Below are 26478 nucleotides of genomic sequence, written 5' to 3' on the forward strand. Positions count from 1 at the left end.
GTATGAAGGGTGGGATCCATGTCTCTCCTCCTCTGCCCCAGCCCTCCTCTGCTGCCTGTGGCGGCGGCTCATGGGGCAGGGGGGCTGCTGATGCTTGCAAACTGTTCACACGGCCCTGTGTTGGGGCTTTGGGGCTGGCAGTCAAGAGGGGCGGCAGCCCTGCTTTTGTGAGTAAGACTCAAGGTACCTGCTCGTACCCTTCATTGCCTTCTCAGTCCTGTGAAGGGAGAGAGGACTGTCATTTTGGCTGGGGTAATAAATACTGAATGGTGTAGGCTGACCAGGCCTTGGTGGTCCTGGGTCCCAGATGTCACGCATAACTCGAAACACTCAGGGGAAGCAGAATACCACACTGCGCCTTCCCATTACAGGGGTCTTCCGTTGTGCGGGGCAGCTCTAGTCCTTTTCTCCGGACAGGGCAGGGGCTGGGCGGGGAGCTCGCCCTACGTGGAGGGCGAGTCCATTGTGGAGAGGATCCGGACGACCTCCGCTCGCTGAGTGGGTGAGATGTGCTGGGTCATGTGGACGATGGAATCCATGGCAACCTCTGGGTTGGCCTGCACCAGGCTGGGGAGGAAGGGGGTGGTGATGAGAGACAGAAGAACAAGTGCTTTAGAACCACAGGCGGACATGGTAGCACGGCTCGGCCAACCTGCAGTCACAGCCTCACCTCACCCTTTCCACCTTAAAAATGGTCCCAAAAGGGCTGGGAGCATGGTCTTGTGGTAGAGTGCTTGGCTGGCATGCATGAGGTCCTGGGTTCGATTCCTTGGTACCACATACCAAGAAAAACCTAGAAGTGGTGCTGTGGCTCAAGGTGCTAGCCTTGAGAAAGCCAAAGGACAGTACCCAGGCCATGAGTTCAAGCCCCAGGATTGGCAGAAAAAAAGTTCCCAACAGTGTAGTACAAATGAATCAGAAAACATTTAGCTGTGTCAAAAGGGTTGCCAGTGGCTCAAGCTTCTAATCGTAGCTTCAAAGGAGGCTGAGATCTGAGGACTGTGGCTCAGTCTGTGGGGCAGTGTGTGTAACCTGCAGTTAACCACACACAAGCCCGGAAGCTATGGTTCAGGGGGTAGAATGCCAGCCTTGAAAACAAGATGGGCACTGACAGCGAAAACTACAGGCAAGGGGTACTTTAGACATTGAAGAAAACTAGATACTCGCCAGTCTACCACTCATGGGCATCTAGTGAATCGGGGGGGGGGGGGGTGAGGACTTGTGGTTGAAGGGTCTGAGTGGTGATGGGATAATGGGAGGGTAGCTCGAGTCCAAAGTCATTGAGTGGCTTGAGTAAGAATTGTCAGTGGACTAAATCTAACAACCTTCTGTGGGAAGCAATAGCAAGTGTGTGAATTGGTAATTATAGAAAGACATCGAGTACCACCTTGACCAGGAGATGGAAGCCACACTAACGTCAGGGAAGAGGACCACCAACGGCTCAGATGGTGACGCAACATCACGCATTCTGGCCTCAATGTATAACAAGAATTGAATCACAGGAAAGCGAGCCAGCCTCATCGTGAGCAATGTCCTATAAATGGCAGACCTTTATTTGGTGGGAGGCAGTGCTGGGGACTGAACCAAGTCTTGTGAAGCTGGGCAGGTGCTATACCACTGAACTATACCCCCAGGCCAAATGGTAGGGCTTTAGATACAAGGTTTTAATATTACTAATTTAATTTTACCAGTTACTTGTGAGAATATTCTTATTCCTGGAGTAAGCATGCAAGTGATAAATGGAGTAAAACATAAGCAACAGGTAAAGCTAGGTACAGATATAGGCTGTTAAAACTTTTTCATAAGGGAAATATTTCCAAATAGTTATTTTCCTTTGGTACTAGGGATTCAACCTGTAGCACATGTTACGCAAGCATCCTGCCACTGAGCTCTATCCTCAGTCTCCCACAGTGTTAGCTACCACCAGTCTGCTTTCCTTCCTCCTGGAATGGTTCACCAGTGTGGACTCTGTGTTCAGAGTGGGCGTCGAGTTGAGAAGCCCCGAGGACCAGGCTGAGGACGAACTGTAAAGAATGGTGCCTCAGGACGGCATTGGTGGGTCAGCTTCACACAGGTGGGGGCATGGTTTGTGCCACACTTCTTTTGTCTGTTAGTGTGTGCAGGTCGTAGGGCTTGCTCTTAGGGCCTGGGTGCTGTCCCTGAGCTCAAGGCTAGCACTCTACCACTTGAACCACAGCTCCACTTCCGACTTTTCTGGGGTAGTTTTTTTTGGAGATGTGAGTCTCACGGACTTCTGCTCAGGTTAATTCCAACCACAACCCTCAGCTCTAAGCCTCCCGAGGAGCTAAGATTACAAGCAGGCATGAGCCACCAGTGCCTAGCTGTGCCAAACCTGAACTTCCAAACAAACTGGTCTGGTAGCAGGGGGGCTCTGCGGCACGACTCACCTGCGGATCTGCTTGAGGACGTAGTCTCTGCTGATGTACTTGATATTCTCCTCTATCACCGAGCGAGCACCGTCTTCCTCTGTCAGCTGTTTCTCTAACCACTCCACCAGGTCCTTATTGTTGTCCCAAATATAGGCCTGCAAACACACGGGCTGGAGTCAGGCAGGGACACCTGGAAAGTTCATTCCAGGCTTGCTCAAGGTTCCTTACCTGCTGGCACTGGAGGAGGAGAGGATGACCTCGCCCGGGCCCGGGCCTCGTCTCCTCATGATGTGGGCAGATGCTTTCTCAGTATACTGGGGCTCATACCACACTCTTGTCAGCCCAGTCCACGGAGTTTGAGAACTCAAGAGTCCAATTTAGTAAAGCAACTGGGGGCGAGGGAGGGGTCGGTGATGGTTTACGTGGGCAGGAATGGACACAAGCTCTAGAACCATGTCTCCCATCCCAGCAAGGTCTGGCAGATGAGGCCCCCGGCTGGGGTTCCTCCTGTGCTTGTCACTCTTTCATGAGCCACCGAGAGGACTAATGTCAGAGCGGCTTTGCTGCTGTAGGATGTAGCCACCAGGCCAGAAAGCAAACCTACTTTATTAGCTATGAGAGTATTCAGAAGGTCAAGAAGTCCACAGCCCCGAAAGTCTCAACCACCCACCTCTCACCTCCTTTTTTTCAAGATCATTTAGCTGAGCATTTCCTAGGTAGTTGACTACATAATAATTCAGGAGTGTGTTAGAAGCCTAATAGCCTTCTCCTTGCTCTCTCCTCCTCTCATTTTCTTTACAAATCATTTAGGGATCGTTTTGTTAATGGTTTCCGGAAAACCAAGTACCACCATTAGGGCTCATTCATATTTATGTCATTTTGTTTGGGTAATTAAACACAGAGCTCGTCATTTAAAGGTGTGCTATCCTTCTCCGTTATCACTAACGAAGCCAAAGTCAGAATGACAATGAGTTGGCGCTGTCACTTACGAGGTGGGTACACTAGGGGTTCTCGAGGGCTTGGAGGTACAGAAACCCCAGGACCTGGGAGGTACAGAGGAAATGTTCTCTGTGCAACCCCCTCCCCCACCCCGCACGGGCACAGCATGAAACTAGGCTGTTTCCTAACTATTTCATGACTTTGAAAATAGTTTCTTTTCCCTTCCCTATCTTAGAGCTGGTGACTTGGCTAGCTGTCAGTAGCTATTAAGAGACATTTTGTGGACCTCCATGCTTCTGCAAACCCCTCAGAGGTTCGGCACATGGAAAGGGCAGGATCCCTGAGACGCAGAGTCAACAGTGAGCCTTGGCTAGCTTTCAGTTTGCCCCGTCACCAATAGGTCTAAGGACACAGCAAGGCGTCTATGGATGGAAACACCTGGGCTCCAACTACTGCCACCTAAATTTCAGCATTTCCTTCCCTGGCAATGTCAGCTTCTCTCTGGTTTGAGGACTTACACCTTCCTCCGAATTGTGAAGGATGAAAAAATGCTTCTTGGATTTTAGAATGGGGGGAAAATAACACAAAACAAAACCCCCCAAACCAACCAGATTTGCCCAAGAATCCCAAAGCCTTTAGTTTAGGAGAATATTTAATACTCTTATTAATCATTTTTAATCCGTTTGCTTTTAATTAAGAAACAGCATGATGCTTTCCTATCAACATATGCCAGGGAGCAGATTAATTGTGGCTTAAGATAACTCTCCTTGATTGGTGTAATGTATTAGCTAACGAGATGCCTGCTTCTAATGATGCTCAGACACTACACTGGAAAGCCAGCTACCCTCTAGAGAAAATGCTTCTGCCTTGCCCTCCTGCAGCCACAAAGTTTGATAGGTGTTTAAACATTTAAAAAGTTCCGAGACAGGTCTACAGCAATACATTCTAAGTTTCACAGTTAATTGAAAACATGGACCCTGTATATATAAAAGATCTGATGTTTTCAAAGCACAACTAAATCACAGCTACCACACCCAGCCCCAATACAGTGAAGAGCAGCTATAGCTCAGGGTAGGCAGAGTAAAACTTAGTATCTAGAATGCCACTGGTTTACCTTCACAGACCTAGGAGAACTAACTGGGTCCCTTCCAATCACACCACAACACTGCCTGCTCTACATGTTCAACACTCATTCACAGGTAAAAGACTCTGGGCTGTCCATCTTACGCTAGGCCGTGGTGTTGTATCACCTGCCTCATACTCTACCGACCAGACAATACCAATCACATCACAACACTGGCTACTCTACACGTGTGGTTCAGCAGCTTCATTCTACCAGTGGGTAATATCTCAGGCACCACTCAGCCTCACTAATTGTAGCAGTAATTAGTTCATTTAGATTTTGTAAGAGACTATTTGGGAAGCTATATGTCTAACGTGCTAAACAACTGTTACACTCTCTCTGGCAATGCAGGGCACCACCTGTGGCTGTGGGGCCCCGATTCCCATGCCCTACAAACAACTCCCCTAGGACCCGCTTAGAGCACTGCCTGCCAGGGGTTCTTTCCAGCTTGGACCTAGACTTCCAAGAGCCAACTAACCAGACCATTTTCAATATGTCTACAAATACAAGGTTAATGTCCAAAAGAAGTCCAGAAAACAAGGACTTTTCCCCCCAAGGACTGTGGAATAGAACACCAAAAGGCCTCATAGGACCCAGTGGCTCGCCAAACCTCCCTATCTTGAGAGCGACCCAATCAGTCCCCGGCCCACAGTGGGGCCAAGAAGGACTTAGCAGTTCTGCTGTTCTTCTCACTCTCTGCCCCTTGGAAGAAGAGACTTACGTCGAGGACAGTGAATGCCAAGGCTTTTCCACTGCTGCCCTCACAGGGGCCTCTCTTGTGCATTATTTCTCTTCGGAAATTCAGATAAGGAGTGGGGCTACTGGACTGTAAGACTAGATGATGGTGCTAGGCTGTAGAAACCTCTGAGGAGCTAAATTAAAGCACTTTCGCTAGCAGTTCCGGTGCTCAGAAGCCCAAGGCGTGCTTATGAATATCATGACATCATAACGTTAACTCCTAACCTAGATTATCTTGAACTTGTAACATGCTGGGCTGAGGGTAATATGCTTCATTTCAATTCACTGAAGCTTGTTGTGTCAAACATCATCTTCATTTTATAAATGAGGAAATGAAAGCTTAAAAATGTCTACGTATAAAATATATCAGATAAGAAGGTGAAATATTGGTTATTTGAAATTGGATGGGGAAGGGGGGAAATCAAGGTAAGTGAGGGGAGGGTGGGAAGAAAATGGGGACCATGTCATGAGAAAGGGTATCAATGTTTGTGAAGTAATGCACCTTCTATCTGGTGAATATAATGTAACCCTTGTACTAATCACAATAAAAAAATTATTTAAAAAAAAGTGCAACTGCTTCCCTGCTGGGTAGCCAAGACTCCACCCGCAGTGGGAATTGTGTTACACATAGATGCTGTAACTTGTGCCACTGAAATCTGCTGTATGAGATTGTTGTACTACATTAAAAAGACACCTCAAAAATAAATATATATGCCTATGCCAATAAGTACAAAGTTGATATCCCAAAAGCTTGAGATTCCAAACCCCACATTCTCAGTGTTCCACGAAGTCTCCTAATCTTAATTTTTATTGTTGGAGTTTTTGGGTAGCAAATTAACTGGCCCATTTGCAAAACCACATACTTCAAACGGTGTGAACTAGCAGTCAACACAGAAAACATGCCCATGAAACAAGTGTGTGCCGTGTTCTTATGATCCAATTTAAACCACACTTCTTGCTATTTTTCCCCCTTCAGGGAGCTGTAGTGACGCTTTGCTTCTGCCTGCAGTGAAACCATGAACCAGAAGCTCAACGACTTCCTACGAAAGGACCGTCCCAGTGGATTCAAGCAGACTTCCGTAACTCATGCTAACAGATAACTACGAAGGGAAACAAAAGAATTATATTGCTCAGTTATAGAACATCTTGGTGCTTCCAATTTTTTCAGTATTAAGACTAAGAAAGCAAATTCTCTGGGGACAAAGAACACCAGTGCACAGCTTGCAGACACCCATCCCGACTCGCTTCCTCACTAGTCACCACGGTGGGGGCGGGAGGGGCAGTTCTTGGTGCAAAGTCAGAGTCTATTCTCGGCTCTTCCTTGTACTTGAGAGATGCATCTGGGCCTGTTTGATGAACTAAAAAAATAGGAATAGGTGATTTTAAGCCATGTTCTAATACCACGCAGCTCTGGTGTCAGCCCCTCAGAAGCAGCACACCAGCTTCTCAACACTGAAACACTTCCTTCTTTCAAGGGCGCTCAAGATTTTATCACCCGCCCTACACTGGATAGGTCCTGCTGAGCCTGCAGAATGTGGAAGGAGGTTTCAAAGCAGCACACCCTGTCTTCATAGGCTCTGTCGTCCTTCCTTTCTCTCCTATCCCTAGATCGAAAAGCTCAGGAGTACATCCTTTGTAGTTGGGGGCAAGAGAAATAACTGAGTCCGTGGGTAAACTTGGTCCCCAGTGTTTGGGTAAACAACTCCTTTCTGAGCTGTGGGACTGGGAGGTGCCTTATGTACCTGAGCCTCAGCTAGGAGCCTGGGCTTTTATTGTTCTCTCCACTGAGGAGCGATAACACTGACCTGTTTCTTCAGACACACTCGGTGTCCTGCTCCAGGACGCTAAGGAGAGAGTGAGGGGCCTATCTCCTACTTCATGCTTGGAGGGAAGTGATCCCTTCTCCTCATCCTTGTGCCCACTGAGGCTGTGCAAGTCCATTAGTAACTAATGTGGTAGGAAGGCGCACGCATGCACGCGCACATGCATGCACACACACACTCACTCCATTTACCTAGCTGGCCGCTCTTAACTGGAGAACAACCTCTTATTTTACACTTGCGTGACTTTCAATGCCAACTTCCACTAGAAGCTGCCAGTAGCCACTGACAAAATTGTCTCACTCAATTATGATGCCACAGCCTGACCTTAACCTAATGTCGCCGAACGCTGCGTTTCCCCTGCTGCACATCTGAAATATTTATCCAAAAAAGCTTTTCAGTTGTAAAGAATTCTGGCAGACCAAACACAAAGGTGAGTCTCAAAGTACCCGACTTCACTAGCTTTAAATCTGGTGGTAGCTCCTCTCTGAGAACCATTAGCTGAGACTTCAAAGCAGCACTTTCCAGGAAGGCTAGAGTGACCCTCTTTGTAGAACAGGGCCAGCCAGCCCTCCATCAGTATCATCATGTCGTTTTCAGAAAGGTAGAAAAACATATTAAGCCTATATTACCAAAATTTCTGATAGAGTTGCACAAGTCAAGGTAGCACAGACATGCTCTTTCCCTCCTTCCTTCCTCTCCCCCTCCCTATCTCGGAGCAAATACAGGTGCTCTTGGCTGTGACATCACCTTGGCCCATCTCATCCCAGCCCTGAGGCAAGAGCAAGTGTCTCAATGTGATCACAGCGGCAAGGCTCACACATTCTCCATGACATCACCCCGAGACTATGGCAGGTGCAGTTTCCTGCATGTAGGCTGGACGCGTCCTTCCGGCTCTCACTTGTGGTGCCAGCACCCCTGTATTACACTATATACTATCATGGCCCAGTAGGCCTCCTGCTTCCACCCCCCCATTCCATCTTCCACAGCTCTCCAAGTGGTGTTTATAAAACAGAAACCAGAAAACGTTACCCTGTTGCTGACAGTACCCCCGTGGCTTCCACAGACCTCAAGTCCAGACCCCTCAGCTTCTTCCAGAGCCTTGTGCAAAATGAGGCCTCTTCCTTTTTCTTATTGGCACCCAACCTCTGAGTCATCCTGAAAGATCTGCAGTTTCTTGGATGCATGCTGCGTTTGCTATTATGCCTCGGAACACACTACTGCTTCTGCCTGACACATTTGTGCTGTCCCTGCCCGTAATCCAATCTTTTCTTAGCAGTAACAGAAAAAAAGTGGGACAAATGCTAAGATACCACTTCCTCCAGAAGTCTCCCTCCTCCTTCCCCAAGCACGGTGCCTGAGCTGTATGTACTGTGACTCTGCTCCTTGCTGAATTTAGCTCCAGCCTCACTGCTGTGCAGGACCAATGACAAATATGTTCTGCGAGACCTTCCGTGAGGTCACACATGTTTCTGGGCTATGTGTATGGACAATAGGGCTTAGATTCCAGGCTCCCCTTACTTGTGCCCCTGGAAGGGTGTGGATCCTTAGGTGGGGGTGAGAAGTAGTCACTACTCACCTTCACCGTTCCTTCCACTTCCACAAACCAGCGTCTCAACATGGCCTGGATCTGGCCGTCAGTCAGCTCAGGGTTGGCATTGTGGATTTTCTTCTTCACTAGGTCCTCCAGCAGGAGACGCCTCAGCCGCCAGTAGAAGAAGGTGCGCGACGTTTTCCAATCTAGGATGTCCTACAGGCAGACAAGAATAAGTTTAGCTGGCCGGGCACTGGTGGTTCACACCTACAATCCTAGTTACTTAGGAGGCTGAGATCTGAAGATGCAGATTCAAAGCCAGACTGGACAGGCAAGTCTGAGGACTTATCTCCAATTAACCACCAAAACATTGGACGCAGTGCTGTGGCTCAGTGTGGTAGAGCGCTAGCCTTGACAGAACAGCTCTGGGACAGTACCAGGCCCTGAATTCAAGTTCTAGACCAACAACCAAAAAAAGAATAAGCTTAGTCACCCCAGCCCTAATCCCTGCTCAGCATTCAGCCTGGGAGAACCACGCAGGCATAGAATCCTGTGCTCTGGCTGGATGTGTAGCTACAGTGATAGTGTATCATGCCCTGCATTCACCCTCTAGTACCACAAAAAGAATCTTCCCCAAATCCTATTTTCTAGGAAAGCCCTTCACAGACTCCAGACCTAGCCATGAGCTCCTGTCACTCTCAGATGCCCCCTTCAGTGCAGGACTACACACACACATTCTGCAGCCACAGGCTCAGCATACATTCCCTCCATAATGACTGAGGTTCTGAGGCAGAGAGCGAATCAGCAGAGTGGAAGGAAGTGTCTGAGCAGATGGCTCAAACAACTTGCATGCAGATCAAAAGTGAATCAGTTCCTACTGGAACCTTGACACTGCGGGAATTCACAGTATGAGGACCACCTGGGCGGCTGTCACCAATAAAGCCATGTGTAACTCGGCTTCCCACCAGTAAAACGGAGCCTGCTTCCTAAGGAGTCTCTGGAAACCTGAATCATGATTGTTTCAAGATGATAATAGATGCATAAAACAGGAAAAACAACAACTTGGAAATGGTTGTCTATACAAGCTGTCTTAATCGGCCCTGGAAATAGTTGTCTATACAAGCTGTCTTAATCGGCACTAACAGCTCCCTGCTTGTGGGCTTTTGTGCATGACAAACTCATGGGTCTTTGACAAGTCGGAAGAGAGGCCCCATGACACTTACGTTAATAACACCCTTCTCCTGCATCCGGCCCGGTGTGTCGTGCAAGTCAGCAAACTGTACGGCTACCTGATGGTAAATGGGAATTAGAAATTCCTCCCGCTCCTTCATCTTGTTCTCCAGCTCCTTCCGCTCAGCTGCACTCAGCTCTGGGGTGCCTGCAATTAGATAAAGCTGCCTGTCACCCTCTGTGGTGACTAAATCTCGACACAGAAGCAACCAGCGTTCTGGTAGGCTTCCCTCTGGGGCCGGCTCTCTGCAGGCTTCACATCTCTGGTGCATGACCAGACTCAAGATACCAGTCCTGCTCTTCCCTCGCTGTAGGGAGCCCACACGTCCTCTTTTCCTGTGAGGTCACCAGTTGGAAAGCAGTGACAGTGACCCTGCCTTCCCAAGCAAGTGGAACTACTTACCTGAACGTCCCACCCGCGTGCACTGCGCACAAGGCAGGGCTGCCATACTTCATCTGATTACAGCTCACGTATTATAAGAGCGGGATGGGGGGAGAGCAGCCCCTGTGCCGGGCACAAACTTGCAGTTCTGGCGTCTCCATGCCTGCACCCAGTCATCTGTCAAACTGGCTAGCTCCTGACCATAATACTGCAAACTTCAGTACCTCACAGATTCTAATACTGGGTCTTGTGTCAGCTCAGCGGATTAGGCCCTGCTTGCCCACCAAGGCTGCAAACAGCTGAGCCAGCTGCCCGAGTGATAGAGATCTTCTGGTTCTTGGGTTAAGAGAGAAAAAAAGAGTAAAAAAGGGGAAAGGCCTTCCCATGCCCTCACTTAGCAGAGGAGAAACTAGAGTTCTTACAACAGGGAGAACCCCGCCCCTCGTCAACTGTGTCCTAGTAGAGGTCTTGCTATATTGTACTTTTTTGCTTAACTGCTTTCAAAATAGAATCTGCAATCAATACTGAAAATTTAACTGCCTGCCTAGTAAGGAAAAATAAGTGTAGGTGATGGAACAGTGGGTGACTGTCCCTGGTGTTAGGGACAATCTGATGTGCTTTGTTACCAAAGCTGACAAATACGTGAGCCCTGGTGATGGGTTACAGAATAGAAAGATCTATTTCAGGTCTGCCTGTCTGAAAACAGGCCTTGCTCTTTATGCTACTATAAGTCATAAACAGCCTTGGGCTGCTGAATGAGCCATAAGTAGAATACATAAACACATGTTAACAGTGAACTATAGTACCTAGTATTTCTTTTGCCTATTTCAGTCTAACACTGGCACTTGAACTTGGTTCCTGATGCTCTAGCTTACTAGCTAGTGCTAGTAAATAGTGCCAACTGGGCCATGCCATCAACCCCATCTTTTCTTTAGTGCTGTACTGGGGCTAGAACTCATAGCCTGGGTTGGCGTCAATCTCGAATCCTCAGATCTTGGCCTCCTGATTAACTAGGATACACATCTGAACCACTGGTATCTGCTTTAGTTTCTTTTCTTTTTTTTTTTGCTAGTCTAGGGCTTGAGCTCAGGGTCTGAGGACTGTCCTTGTTGTCCTTAATGTACTATGTTATCTCTCATCTCTTTTGCTGTCCCTTGGTTATCTCATATTGTTACAGTATCTCACTTTGTTATCTGATAAATTGGATATATTTGTATTTGGTTATTTGAAATTGGATAGGGAAGGGGGGAAAACAAGATGAGGGTTGGGGGTCAGAGGGAGGGAAATGGGGACCAAGACATGAGAAGGGGTATCAATGTATGTGAATTAATGCACCTTCTATCTGGTGAATATAATGTAACCCTTCTATTAATTACAATAAAAAATATATGGAAAAAAGAAACTCATCAGGGCCGGATGCTGGTGGCTCATGCCTATAATCCTAGCAACTCAGGAAGTTGAGATCTGAGGATCATGGTTCAATGCCAGCCCAGGCACAAAAGTCCCTGAGACTCTTTTTTTTTTTTTTTTTTTCGCCAGTCCTGGGCTTGAGCTCAGGGCCTGAGCACTGTCCTTGGACTTTTTCAAGGTTAGCGCTCTACCACTTGAGCCTCAGCACCACTTCCGGCTTTTTTGTATGCGTGTAGTACCAAGGAATTGAACCCGGGTCTTCGTGCATGCTAGGCAAGCACTTTAACCACTAGGCCAAACTCCCGGCCCTCCCCAAGACTCTTATCTCCAATTAACCACCAGAAAACTGCTGTGGCTCAAGTGGTAAGAGCGCTAGCCTTGAGCTAAAGAGCTCAAGGACAGCGCCCAGGTCCAGAGTTCAAGCCCCACAGGAGACAAACAAAACAAAACCAACAGTATTTTAGATATTGGGCCACGAGGTGACCTGTAATGAATGACACCACGAAGGAGGCTCTGATGGTATCTTTTTGTTGTTTGTTTGGTTGGTTGGTTGTGGGGCTTGAACTCAGGATCTGGCCACTGTCCCTAAGCTCTTTTTGCTAAGGCTAACACTCTACCATTTTAAGCCATTGTGCCACTTCTAGTTTTCTGGTGGTTAAGTGGAGATAAGTCTCCAAGTCTATCTCCAGAGAGATAGACTTTCCTGCACAGGTTGGCTTTGAACTATGATCCTCAAATCTCAGCTTCCTAAGTAGCTAAGATTAGAGGAGCAAGCCACCAGGGCCTGGCTGGATGGTATCTTTTATGAGGACATGCAACACTCCGCCCCCTCCACCCAGTCCTAGTCTTTTTTTTTTTTTTAAAGAGTTGTCATTTATAATTATTTTTACTATTTATTAACATTGACTTTTACATCATATTTCAAATGTCATGTTTAACAAACAAGTATTCAAGAAGGGAATCTCTATATACAATCACTGGCACTTAGATTTTAGAACATAATTAAAATTAAGCTGAGGGTTTGTATGTCATAGATACAGATTAATCTATGTAATAAAACATTATGTCTATAGAGTAGATAGCCCATCATAGATTTTTATGTCTATGTAGTTATGTTTATATTTCCAGTACCATGTCCATAACATTGGGTACCCAAATACTGAGTCACTGCTCTTGTACTGTTTGGATCTAATATCCACATATTAGGGATACCATGTGCCTTTTGTTCCTTTTGTCTTAACTTATCTCACTCAACATGATTCACTTTAGCTTCATCCACTTCCCAGCGAATGGCATTTTAGTACTCTACCACTTGAGCCACAGTGCCTTTTCTATTTATGTGGTACTAAGAAATCGAACCCAGGACTTCATGCATGCTAGGCAAGCCACACTCCCAGCCCTATGATGAGACTTTCTTAGAACACTGGTGATAGTGAAATTATCACTCTTTTCTATTGGAAATAATTTTGGAGGAATGGTGACTATGGTACAGAAAATGTAAGATAAGCTTGGAATGTATGACAAAAATCTAAGCACCTGGGCATGTCAGAAGGATGTAGGAGCCAGTTTGAAGGTGTCCCACTGGCCAAATTCAAGACAACTTGAGCACCAAAATAAGTGATACTAGAATATTTATGGAATAAAATAAGAATCTGTCTTGGTATGAACCTATCTTGATGTAATTAAATGCGGGGGGAATGGAAAAGGAATGTTTTCCCCTCCAGCAGAGTAATAATTAAAATGATGAAATTATAAGATCACCATTTTATAAGCATCATAATAATTGATTCTTCCAAGAAGCATCTATAGGTAGCTTAAGTTACTGACTTAGAAGTTTTTTGGGGGGAGCTGGGCACAGTGGCTCATGCCTGTAATCCTAGCTACTCAGGAAGCTGAGATCTGAGGATCATGATTCAAAGCAAGCCAGGCCAGGAAAGTTTGTGAGACTTTTTTTTTTTTTTTTGCTAGTTTTGGGGCTTGAACTCAGGGCCTGAGCACTGTCCTTGGGCCTTTTCAAGGCTAGAGCTCTACCACTTGAGCCACAGCACTACTTTGGACTTTTTTCTATATATGCGGGACCACAGAATTGAACATGGGTCTTTGTGCATGCTAGGCAAGCATACTACCACTAAGCCAAACTCCCAGCCCCAAGTCTGTGAGACTTATCTCTGATTAACCACCAGAAAACCCGAAGTGATGGTGTGGCTCAAAGTGGCAGAGTGCTAGCCTTGAGTGAAAAAGCTCAGGGATAGTTCTTAGGTCCTGAGTTCAAGCCCTATGACTGGCAAGGAAGGAAGGTTTGTTGGGGAACAGAATGTTCACAAAGTCTCAAAGTATCTTTTTTCCCTCAGATTATCTTTCTATAGAGTGCTAGTTACAAAGGGGAAATTAGTGACTTTATAGTAGATGAACCTAGGATACAAAAACCACAAATAGTGACCATCACTAGTGACAGGACAGACTGGGATTCTGTGCCTGTTCATCAGATGTACTGAGAAGAGTAGAACAGCACTTGTGCAATATCCTATAAAAACAGGGAAATACAAACAAACCCAAACCGATGAACATGCTACAGAACTGATCTGTACCCTACAGGGAAGATTAAGAAAGGCTAAAGAATTATTTGAAATAAAAGAAGACTGAATAGCCATGAGAAAGCCCAAGGACAGTGCCCAGGCCCAAGTTCAAGCCCCAGGACTGGCAAAAACAAAAAAACAAAATCCTTATTTTGGGGCCACAAGCATGGTGTACTGGTAGAGTGCTTGTCTGGTCCTGGCTTTGATTCCTCAGTACCACGTACACAGAAAAAGTGGAAGTGGTAGAGTGCTAGTCTTGAGGAAGCCTAAGGAGAGTGACCAGACCTGAGTTCAAGCCCTAGGACTGGCCAAACAAAGCAAAAAAAGCTGGGCACAGTGACTCATGCCTGTAATCCTAGCTACTCAAGAGGCTGAGATCTGAGGATGGTGGTTCAAAGCCAGCCCAGGCACTAAAGGACTTGAGACTCGGGCCAAGAGTTTGGCCTAGAGGTAGAGTGCTTGCCTAGCATGCATGAAGACCCATGTTCAATTCCTTGGTCCCACATATATAGAAAAAAGTCCGAGGTGGTGCTGTGGCTCAAGTGGTAGAGCGCTAGCCTTGAGAAAATCCAAGGACAGTGCTCAGGCCCTAAGCCCAAACCCAGGACTGGCAGAAAAAAGAAATTTAAAAAATAATAAAACAACAACAACAAAAACCCTTGACACTCTTATTTCCAATTAACCACTAGAAAACTGGAAAGTGGCACTGTGACTCAAGGAGTAGGGCAGTAGCCTACTGAAGAGCTCAGGGACAGTGCACAGGCCCAGAGTTCAAGCCCCATGACCAACCAAAAAGAGTGAGAGAGAAAGAGAGAGAGAGAGAGAGACAGAGACAGAGACAGAGAGACAGAAAGAGAGACAGAGAGAGACAGAGAGAGACAGAGACAGAGAGAGACAGAGACAGAGAGACAGACAGAGACTGAAAATACATATCAGGACTGGGATATGGCTCATATATGTAGCAAGCCTAGGAAGTGTAAGGCCCAGAGTTCAATGTCAAGTACACGTGTATACACACACACATGCACATGCACACAAAAGAAGAGAGAAAACAAACCATTATCAAGAAATCTAATAATAACAGATGCTGGCAGGGATGTGGCCAGGAGGGATCACTACTACACTGGTGGTGGGAGTGTAAACTCGTTCAACAACTCCAGAAAGCAATATAGTGACTCCTCAAAAGACTAAACATAGAGCTCCCCTATTACCCAGCAATTCCACTCTTTGGCCTTTACCCAATCGTCCAGAAACAAGGACATACTACAGTCACTAGCACAAGGATGTTCACTGCAGCACTATTTACCATAGCTAAGATATGGAACCAACCCAGATGCCCCTCAGTTGATGAGTAGATCAACAAGATGTAGTACTTATACACAATGGAATTCTATGCTGCCATCAGAAAGAATGACATCGCCCCATTCATAAGGAAATGGAAAGACTTGGGGAAAAAATCATATTAAGTGAAGTAAACCAGACACAAAGGAACACAGGCTCCATGGTTTCCCTCATCTGTAATAATTAATACACATCTAGGACTCTCCTAGCAGAGGATTACAACAGCACAAAACCTATGTACAGAAGGTCATATAGGATGAGACTAAATGAAATGAACTCTAGGATATGGAAACATGAGTTTTATCTTGTGTGATTATTGTTCTTAATGTACTATGTTATTTTTCTTCTCTTTCTTCGCCCTTATAGTTAATCTCATGTTACATGGTATATTGTATATACATTTATTTGTTTATTTGAAATAGGGAAGGGAAAGGGGAAAACAAGATGACTGGGAAGGGTGGGAGTAGGAAAACGGGGGCAAAAACATGAGAAGGGGTATCAATGTATGAGAAGTAATGCACAACCAACCTAGCTTTGGGATTCCAGCTCAAATCCAAAGGGAAAAAAGATCTAAAGGACATTACTGAGACATCTGGGAGAAGTTTAATATGACTCATGAATGTGTGGTATTATACCCATGTTTGTAGTTCTGCTTTGATAAATATAGTATGGTTATGCAAGAGAAGTCTATGTTCTTAGAAATAGTAAATATGGATAAAATGTCTTTAGATGTCTAATAATTCAAAGATGTGCATACACGCACACGTGTATGTGTGTAGAGCCATGAGAGTGAACACACACATGTGCAAGAGAAAATGATAAAATGCCTGGGACAAATCTGAGGAAAAAACACAGACATTCTTTGTATTATTTCATAATTATCTTGTGAAGTTACATCAAACAAAAAGTTATATAAGTTTGCCCAGCTGAAAAGACGGTTTTGCCTGGCTATCCAATGTGTATAATCAACAATCCATGCTAATATTTGTTGGGAGCTGAGTGCCATTCTAGGTGGTTTAAATTTGTTAAGTCATACATCTTCATGAATCCCCTTACGGGGGGGATGATATTTCCAGGTAAGGAAAGTGAGACATAGAGACTTTACGTGAAGTCACAAACCAAGAAAGTGACAAGTGCCAGGACTCAAGTGCATCAGTTTGGCCCTACACTTTTGCACATGGTCACAGCTCTCTTCCTGACCTAGGCAGCAGACCAGAGCTTGGGTGACACTAGCAAATTCTCTTCAGAAAGGCTAGTGGTGATGGCAGTGTGCTGCTAATAAAGCTGAAGCTCGGGCTGAGGGCCACTGACGACTAGGACCAGGACGAGCTCTCCGGTAAGTCCCAGCCACACTGGACGTCAAGAACAAGGTCCAAGGCAAGTCTAAAATGTCAGGGTAGCTTTTCTAGCTTCTATGGGACCGAGAGCCAACTACAACAGCAGGTAAAACCACAGGCAGCCTTGACAAGGCCTAGGTTTGTGGACATGGACAGTGGGGCGTTCCAGACACTTTCAACCTTTTCTCCTTGGGAAAACAACTACCACTGTGCTTGAATCCCCACAATCTCTATGTGGGCCATATAGGAGACAGGGCTTACTAAGCATTTACTGTGCTATCAGGTGCTGCACTCAAACCCTTTCAGGTCACCCACCCCATGGGTCAGCATGTACAACTCAGATGTAGACCTGGCCAGCTGTTAATCTTGATGTCAAGCTGAATATCTCAACAGTACCGAGGGTTTTGCAAGATGACTTCACATATATTATCTCCAATCCTGAGGCACAACTCTACAGGCAGGTTATTTATTTTACAAATAAGAAAAAGAAGGCCTATACTACAAAGTGACTTGCCCAAGAGGACCCAGCTCATAAGAAGCAAAGTCGGCTCCTATATGGGACTGAAAGGGGCCAAGCAGACAGAGTATCTTAACAACAGCCAAAGAAAGGAGAGCAGTGAGAGAGGTGGTGAGAGCAAGGCCAGCATAGGATGTGGAAGAGGCTTCACCAAGTTGGAGACAAAAGAGGTGGGCTCCAGGAAAGCAGAGATTTCGCCCACCCAATAAAGCTATTCTAGATCTTTCAGGGGGAAAAAAAGAAATGAACAACTAGAATTCTCTGGCTCTGCTGAGATGAGGAAGGCTGTGGCCATTCCCTCAAAGCACGAAAAGACTGATGTAGACAATGCACATAGGATGAGCAAGAATTCATGTGCTTTTAGGGAAAAATTGGTTTAGAAAATTTCATTTTTGAAAAATAAGCTGACTCTTAAGCTAGTTGTACCCTTGTGCTGAACATTGAGGGCGGGCCTCCGTCTCCTGGTACAGCAAAGCAGCCAGCCCCGGTAATGATTTAGGGGAGATTAACAAATATGTCAATGTCTATTTTCTGCTTAATTTAAAAGCGGCGTCTATAAAGATTTTTGACTTCTGAACCCTGTTCTCCTGAAAGAAAGAAGGTAAGAATGAGGAGGGGGATAAAGAGTGATTATCGTATCATTGATCGTTTGTCAGGAGCATTTCTTATTCACTGGACTATTGTAAAAAGCTAAGCTCTCGATCAATCCTGTAAGCTCCCTGTACAATTAAATATCTTGGAATGGTTTTCTTTCTTTTCTAGCTAGATTGCAGGGCCTCGGGGTTTTTAGGAAAGCAAGTCAGTGTGTATGCGTGTGAGTGTGTTTAAGAATATGCTATAGAGGGAAAAGCCATTCTTTCCTAGACTTCTAGGGTAGGCTGACACTGAACGGGGTGAAGAAGGGTGGGACCTTGCTACCAAAACAAGGTCCTATGAAATCCTATAAACAAAACTTCATGATTAAAAACATCTCAAGCTGGGCAGGTGGCTCACGCCTGTAATCCCAGCTACTCAGGGGGCTGAGAGGTGAGGATCAAGGTTCAAAGCCAGTCTGGGCACAAAAGGACCTGAAACTTTTTTTTTTTGCCAGTCCTGGGCTTGAGCTCAGGGCCTGAGCACTGTCCTTGGGCTTTCTCAAGGCTAGAGCTCTACCACTTGAGCCTCAGCACCACTTCCGGCTTTTTTCTATGTATGTGGTACCGAGGAATCGAACCCGGGTCATCATGCATGCTAGGCAAACACTCTACCACTAGGCCAAACTCCCGGCCCCAAGGACCTGAGACTCTTATCTCTAATTAACCTCTAGAAAATGGGAAGTAGAGTTGGCTTAAGGGTAGGGTGGTAGCCTTAAGCTGAAGAGCTCAGAGTTCAAGCCCCATGACCCACAAAAAAATAAATAAATACATAAAATTCAAAGCCAAGTGCTGGTGGATCACGCTTCTAATCCTAGCTACTAAGGACGATGAAATATGAGGATCATGTTCAAAGCCAGCCTAGGCACAAAAGTACGTGAGACTTTTATCTCCAATAAACCACCAGAAAACTGGAGTGGTGCTGTGGCTCAAAGGGGTAGAGCACTAGCCTTGAGCTGAAGAGCTCAGGGACAGTGCCAAGGCCCAGAGTTCAGGCCCCATGGCCAAGAAAAAAAAAAAAAAAAAAGTTAAAACAGAAGAGGCATCACTAGTATGATCAAATATGAAATGCTAATGTTATTGTTATGTTGTTATGCTGACACTGTTTAAGAACGTTTCTTCTTATTTAATCCTCACATTAACTCCAAATAAAAGTCAATAGCAGATGAGAAAACCAAGGGATACAAAGTTAGGTAAGCTGGCTCAAGGCCAAAGCCAGGAGAAATGGGGCTGGGGGCCTGGGCCCATGCTTGTTTAAGAGACCAGGATCCTTAAACACAATAGTGTCACCGGATCTCCAGTACAGGAGCCAGTTAGGTGTGCCTCAGACTCAATACAGAGCCAGCTCTCCCTTGGATGGGGTCAGAAGGGTGGCGAGTCAGACTTACTGTACATATGAGTAGGACAAATCTTAGAGAGTAAGCGTTGAGGAAAGTGGGATCTCTAAAAGTCTAGAATAAAATTCAAACTCATAGACTAAAACTTCTTAGCTCCAAGTTTCTTTTTCTCAACTCAGTTTCTCACTTATGTAATAACAATCCTAATCTGGCCAAAAAAAAAAAAAAAGGCATCAGGTGGGGTGCTGTAAATCCTATTCTACTCAGCAGGCTGAGATCTGAGGATCATGGCTTGAAGCCAGCCCATGCAGGAAAATCTGCAAGACTCTTATCTCCTATAAACTATTCAGAAAAAGTTGGAATAGGTGCTGTGGCTCAACTAGAATGCTAGCCTTAAGCAAAAGAAGCTCAGGGACAATACTCAGGCCCTGAGTTCAAGCCGCAGGACTGGCAAGAATGAATGAATACAAAATCCCCCGAACACAGAGGGATCAGGTTTTATAAAACAATAGAATACTAAATTATTTTTTAAAATGTTACACTAAGAATACTGTGAACACTTAAATCCAATTTTAAATTTTACGAGCTTTAGTCCTTCTCTTCAAAGAGCAACTTGCTTTGATTGCTTAAATACTTAAAATGCTAGAGAAAAGAACCAGACTACCCTTGACACATAGCTCCTGGATCTGTGGTATTAAAACACACCCTCATCTCAACCTTGAGATGGAAATAGGAGCATAAAAAAGTCTGGAATCTTATTAAGATTCAAAAGTACAAACTATAAGTAGCTGTTTAAAAACATCTATATAACCACATTTTTTTGTGTGGAAGGAAATTAATCTATAAAGATAGGATAGTGAAAAAAAATCCTGCAAAACTATTTCTATATCCATAACAGGTGTGCCATTTTCTTTAAAGCACAAAAGCATTCCTGAAAAACTGTGTAAATCAGATCCTGTTTTAAATGCCTTAAGGGAGCTATTTAGAAGGAACCCTGCAGTGAATCCTTTGGTAAGGCAAATAATCCTTTTGTAATCGGAATAATTTCTCCCAATGTATCTATTTTTTTTTAAATCCCATTTTCATATATCTCCTTTTCTTCAAAGGGGGCCTTACCTATCTAAATACGACTGTATTTGCATATTGATTTTAACATCTCAAAGATGTTTAACCCTAAAGTTCCTTGTAACAGTGTCAGGTTCTGGAAAACCTGTTTCAATCTCAGACAAGCAACACTGGCTCTTTTCAGTTGATAACATCATGAAGATGGATATAAGAGATGGAAACCACACAGCTCAGATAGTCATTCCTGGATCCCTACACCTAAGAACAATCCTTTTCTTGTCATTCTGGCTGCTGAAGAGAAGGCTGTGAGGAAAGGAATTCCTGAAGAATTTGACAGATGTCCTCATCGGTGGCCGCAATACTCCATTATCACCCATCACACCTGGGGCTAACAGGCATGAAGGTCAGCAGTGGTGCTCAAATGGGCTACAACAGTGTGTTTCTTCATCAAGGGACAGCCAAGGAGCTGCCCAGCTGTCTGGGAATGGGCCATGAAGGAGACCAAAGTTTGCCTATGTCCTTACTTTGGCTAGGCGCGCTAGCCAGAGTGACAGTGGGGAACTTATAATTACTTCACATTTGGGCCAGATGCTTCTCTCTCCATCTAACCTGATTTATTATTTCTTTCTAAACATGAGAGGAGGGTAAAGATGCAGCTGAGACCTGGGGTCACAGCACTCCAGATTTCTGATTAACAACATGGAAGTCCAGCTCTATTGCCACTTTTTCTGCTCTGATTATGAGAAGCAGCAGATAGCTGATAGTGAGACACAAGAAGACCTTGGAGGTCTGGGATTCTATTTTCAGAGTAGGAATTTATTTTCCTTAAGGCAACTATGGTAGTAATCTTCCCTGCAATGATTTTACCAAACGCTGGTTCTGAAATTCCAGGGCCAAAACCGGTTCAGCAATACAAGATTCTGGTAAGTGGACTAAACTTTGCTTTTCATTTTGAGGCAATTCTTCAGAATTCAACATCTACACTATTTTCATTCTCTGTTATAGTCGTAGACCAACAAAACAGCAATATACCACTATCCAATCCAAACTAGGTGCATAAAATGACCAAAGGTCATTTGTTGAAATATGTGACTGTTTTCAATCTCTAGCATCAAAGAATTATATGTGTATATAGATACACACATAATTTTACAGAATAATTCTGGAAGAGATGAAGCTAGCTGTTCAGAAATTAAATGTGACTCATTATCCTTGGAGGATACATCATCATTTTGAACACAATCAGTTGTGCACTGACTCATCTTGAGTGATCTGTGAGTGCTCCCTAGTGCACAGGCTGATTTGGGAAGAGATCAGGAATACAAGATAACATCCACTCCTACAGGCCTTCTAAATCAGATTTTCTCAGTGCAATTGGCTTTAGCTCACAAAGGGGAAAGAATCTCTGTTTAATTTAGGTCAAGCTCAGTATTCAGCTGAGGTATAATCTGAGAAAATCTTGAGAAAAATAGAATACAGGGACCAAGAATTCTATTTTGGGCTCTTATATACATTAATTTTATTTTGGAAGATATGTTTCAACTTCCTAATCTGGAAAACAAGGTCCTTTTCACTCAGTTTATGCAAAAGCATTCTGGTAGTCTTTGCAGGCACTGTGAGAAGAGTCAAGAGCCATTGTGATCTCATAAAGAATCAGGTTCACACCCAGGCTGATCTGCTGTGTTGGGTCATTGACACATCAGACATGGAAGACTGAAATGCCTGAGAGACAGGCCTACTTTTGTTTCTTTTGTAATCCCAAATGTGGACCTGAGACACAGAAAACTTTCTATGCTTTTTCTAATGATTATGACTGTAAAATGATGCCACCCTCCATGCTTGAGAAATGCATTGCAAATTCAGATCTAATATACATTTATCTGATCCTCACACTAGCTAGATGACAGTGTTATCCCTCGCTTTACTGATAGAGAAGTTAAACAATTTACCTACACGTAACATATCCAAGACTCATACGTAATTATTTCCATTCCCAATCCACTGCTCATGTTCCCATGTGTTTTTCTTCACATTTAGCAGACTACTGATTCTTTCTTGAGTGCCATTTTGGTCAAGGTTAAATAAATATGATTTCCTTCAGTGTGGATACGAAATTGATAATGAGATGATTTGTAACAAATGATTAAACGGCCATCACTTGGGAATCTCCTCCCTCTCCCCTACAGTGGCTTCTAAAGTTAAAAGTGCTGGGTGAAGGTGGGAGCAAAACCACTTTCCATGGAGAGAAGGAAGCTTGGTCCCATACCCTTCTTCTCCCAGTCCTCCAACCCATATAGAGAGGATCTCTCTTCCTACCATCCAGTTACTCTGAAGGGATGATAACAGCCATTGGGGGGTTAAAAAGAGGCAGTGAACCCCCAGTTAATGAGTAGGAATTCAGCAGGCAGTGTAAGATAAATGGAGCTCTCTCTGCTTCTGCTAGAGTCAGCATGAACTGCGGCCCTGCGGCTTGTTTGTGGCAAATGGAGTGCGCGAAATATCAAAGGGCAGTGATCCAGAAGAAGACCGACTTTGACAAATTTTAAATTGGCCAGAAAGAAAACCAGAAAAAAAGGTGGTGGTGGGGGTGGTGGAAAAAAAAAAAAAAAAAAGAAAGGAAGGAAATCTGGTAATTCTCTGACAAGTGTGAGGCCTTCCTACAGAATTTAGTGTTTAAAAACAGCAGCAATGATCACTGGATGCTGGGAGCAATTATGAGCCATCTAAGTGAGATGCTTATCAGTGACTGAAGCTTTTACAGCTTTCTCTATGTACGGTTCTAAGTAACTTGCTCCTGAGCTGCAGTTACTTTAATTAAAGTGTATAGGGTTGGTCAGAAGTAATTACCCTGTTTGGAAAAGAAAGAGAAATTTAACCACCTCAACAATTCTGGGTGGCAATAGATTTTAGAAACAACCTCACCAATTTATTTTTGTATGTGTGTATTTCCCATAAAACGATCAGGCTGTGGTAGGCTAGATACTGGTGGCCGTTACCGAACAGCAAACAATGGGACACCAACAGGGTTTGTAATCCAGGTCACCGTGTTCCGCAAACAACCTAACTTGGAATGCAGGGGCCTGGATGGGTCATCACCATGCACACACTAAGTAGTTCTTCCTGATTCTCAGTGGGGAGGGAGGAGTCTAGACACCATACATGGTACTTTATTAATTACATTCTCTTTGGAACATAAGTGAGCTAGCACTTTTCTTTTACTCCTTCCATGTACTGTGTACTTGTGTTTCACTATAAATTTAAGACAATCTCTCTACTCCTTTAGGAAACCAAAACCAGAACCAAATAATCAATAACAGAATCATAAGCAACTATCTTTACTAACACAGGAAGGGTCTCAGTGGGAGACCTGGATTAAAAAAAGAAAAATCAGTGTTTCAAAAGAACCTAAAACTCATTCAGACTCTGGACTCATCACTGGGCTCCCACAGTTTCATCCTACGTTCAAATTGCAAGCATCTCCCAAAAGTTCAGAAAACAAATGAGCAACACAGTAATAGTTGGAAGCATCTCAGGGCGCTGACTGCCACAGCCACTATTTGGAAGCAAGCACACAGTGCGCAATCTTTACTTCTATAGCCCACGATGACCCCAGAACACCGCCTGGGTAGGCTCTGGCTTTTCCATAACACAACATTTCTCAGAAACAAGATAGGCTGTCCACAGAGACAAGCAGAAACAGGACATATGTAAGTCTTGAGTATTCTCTGCCCGATTAAACTGCTTTCCAAAGCAACTTCTACCTAATAATTCTCTACAAGAATATTCTTAGGCCAGGAGTTTGGCCTAGTGGTTAAAGTGCTTGCCTAGCATGCATGAAGACCTGGGTTCGATTCCTCGGTACCACATACATAGAAAAAAGCCGGAAGTGGTGCTGAGGCTCAAGTGGTAGAGCTCTAGCCTTGAGAAAAACCCAAAGACAGTGCTCAGGCCCTGAGCTCAAGCCCAAGACTGGCAAAAAAAAAAAAAAAAAAAAAAAAAAAAAGAATATTCTTAAAAAATAAAAATAAAAAAGTAGGCTATTTGCACTATAAGGAAATAACAGAGGAAAAACTGACTTGCTTTTTTGGGCCCACTTTCCCTCCTATTACACACACTATTTCATTCTACCAGGGTTCTTACCATATAGAGGACAGTAAATAAAGATTATCATGAATTTGATCAAATGCTTCAGTGCCTCCTCCCCTGGCCTATGAATGCACTCATTACAAATCAGCTGAATGGCTCATTGATTTGCCAAGAGGACAAGCAGACATACCTAATCGCTCAGCCAAGTGGATATAGACTGGGTCCACACGACGCATGGTTTTCACCAGATCCTTTTTTCGGAATTTGATTTCTACAGTCCCTTCTGGTTCCAGAACTGATCCCCTGGATCAGAGAGAAAGAAAACAAAACAGAAATAGAGGCACTTTAAAGGAAAGAAGACAACAGAATGAGGCCAGTTACAATTTGTGGACCAGGAAATAGCTTCATTATCATTTTGCCCACCCATGGTTCACAGAATTCTTCCTGGGGGAAAAAAGCAGACACCAGAGAAGTGTCTAAGTGAGGTATGAGAAAGGCCTGGCAGAAAGCAATTAAAATAATTCTCATTACCACACCAGTTGACTTGTATCTCAAAGGGAGAGTACAGATTCCACCATCTACAGCTAAAGACTGTGACGAGTCACCTTATGCTATAGGTGCAGTGGCAGGGGAAGAACCGCCAGCACTTAGGCAACACAAGTGAGGGGTCAGTATTGATGAGCCCACACCACAGCTGTCAGTTTGCTGGTAGGACTAGGATCGGACATAGGAGGTCAGGCCAAGCTGTAGGTAAGACCAATGTTATGGAAATGAGCGCAGTAAAGGCCTCAGGGTTGCTTCTAGCAACTGAAGAGCTCTATTATCAGAAACCATTCCCAAAACATTTTTTTAATATTTAAAAATTACAGTTAATGTCTACTCCATACATCTTATTTTTTTTATTTTCTGCCAGTCCTGGGCTTGGGCTCAGGGCCCACTGTACTTGAACTTTTCTCAAGACTAGAGTTCTACTCCTTGAGCCTCAGCATCACTTCCAGCTTTTTTTCTATGTATGTGGTACTGAGGAATTGAACCAGGGCCTTCATGCATGATAGGCAAGCACTCTACCACTAGGCCAAACTCTCAGCCTTTACTCCATACATTTTAAAGGGCTTGCATATAACAAATTTTAGTGTGGTGTGGATAGAGGACTTCAATACTTAAAAGAATCTGGGATGACGGACTATACAGGAAGACTGACTCCAGCCTGGTTTTCTTCTTTTGCTGACACTATTTAGAGAACCTATTTTCTTACCTTATATTTCTTTGGGAATGGACAGATTCAAATGTTCCTTTGGTCATCGTGTTCTTTGGGAGGACAACAATAGCTGCTGAATCCCTAGAGGTAGCGAGTGGAAATCTAGAAAGCATATTACCTGCTTTCTCGGTCCGCATACATCTCCATGTGTCGGGGGTTTATGGTAGGGTCAATCACAACCCAGGAGCCACCTCGAAGCTCGGCCTGGGGAGGAATGTAAACCATCACAGGCTGGGAGCACTCTCGCAAGCTGTCCACAATGTAAGCACCAAACTTCAGCACCTGGTCGTACATGTCTATAGAGAATGATATAAGTAAAGTAATCATGAAATTCATCTTTTTCAAAGCAGTGGTTTCAAACATTGCTCAGGCTATTGGATACAAGGAAAGGAATTGTACAGCACACTATGTTTTCTCTAAGGAGGCCGCTCATAGCTTGAGGTAGTAGGTCCTGGGGTAGCTACCCCAAAGCCTAATGGAATGGTATCTCTACCTGTTCTCTACTCCAGAGATCTTCAAAAGCAGGGGAGAAAAATGCACTATCAAATGCACTATCTTCACAAGACACAGTGTGAAAACCCTTGGTTACATATCCATTTTATATCCTCCCTGAATTTCTGTACTAAGGTCTCACCACATTAATTCACACTTGCTCTGCCAGTGTTGAGTATTTTTTATGTCAATATGTGATCTCTCCCACTACATTAAGTTTTCTGAAGGAATTATTCTAGCTTTTTCAAATCCTCTGATTATTAGTGTATAA

The 26478-nt window shown here is 44.4% G+C and overlaps 1 protein-coding gene across 4 annotated transcripts in view; it reads right to left on the minus strand.

Annotated features, from left to right (window-relative positions):
• The window catches only part of Acaca (acetyl-CoA carboxylase alpha), a 251719-nt gene continuing 225241 nt past the window's right edge, over positions 1–26478 (minus strand). For all 4 annotated transcript variants that reach the window (XM_090351204.1, XM_090351203.1, XM_090351206.1 and 1 more), the window contains 6 exons: positions 25834–26011; positions 24648–24760; positions 9768–9922; positions 8590–8760; positions 2409–2545; positions 1–567 (listed from right to left, as the gene is read on the minus strand). In XM_090351204.1, the coding sequence (XP_090207330.1) occupies positions 444–567; positions 2409–2545; positions 8590–8760; positions 9768–9922; positions 24648–24760; positions 25834–26011 (878 nt within the window). In that variant the 3' untranslated portion in view covers positions 1–443. The remainder of the gene's footprint in view (positions 568–2408; positions 2546–8589; positions 8761–9767; positions 9923–24647; positions 24761–25833; positions 26012–26478) is intronic.

Source organism: Megascapheus bottae, chromosome 17 (assembly GCF_031878675.1).
Source record: "Megascapheus bottae isolate mThoBot1 chromosome 17, mThoBot2.hap1, whole genome shotgun sequence".
NCBI classification, from domain to species: Eukaryota; Metazoa; Chordata; class Mammalia; order Rodentia; family Geomyidae; genus Megascapheus; species Megascapheus bottae.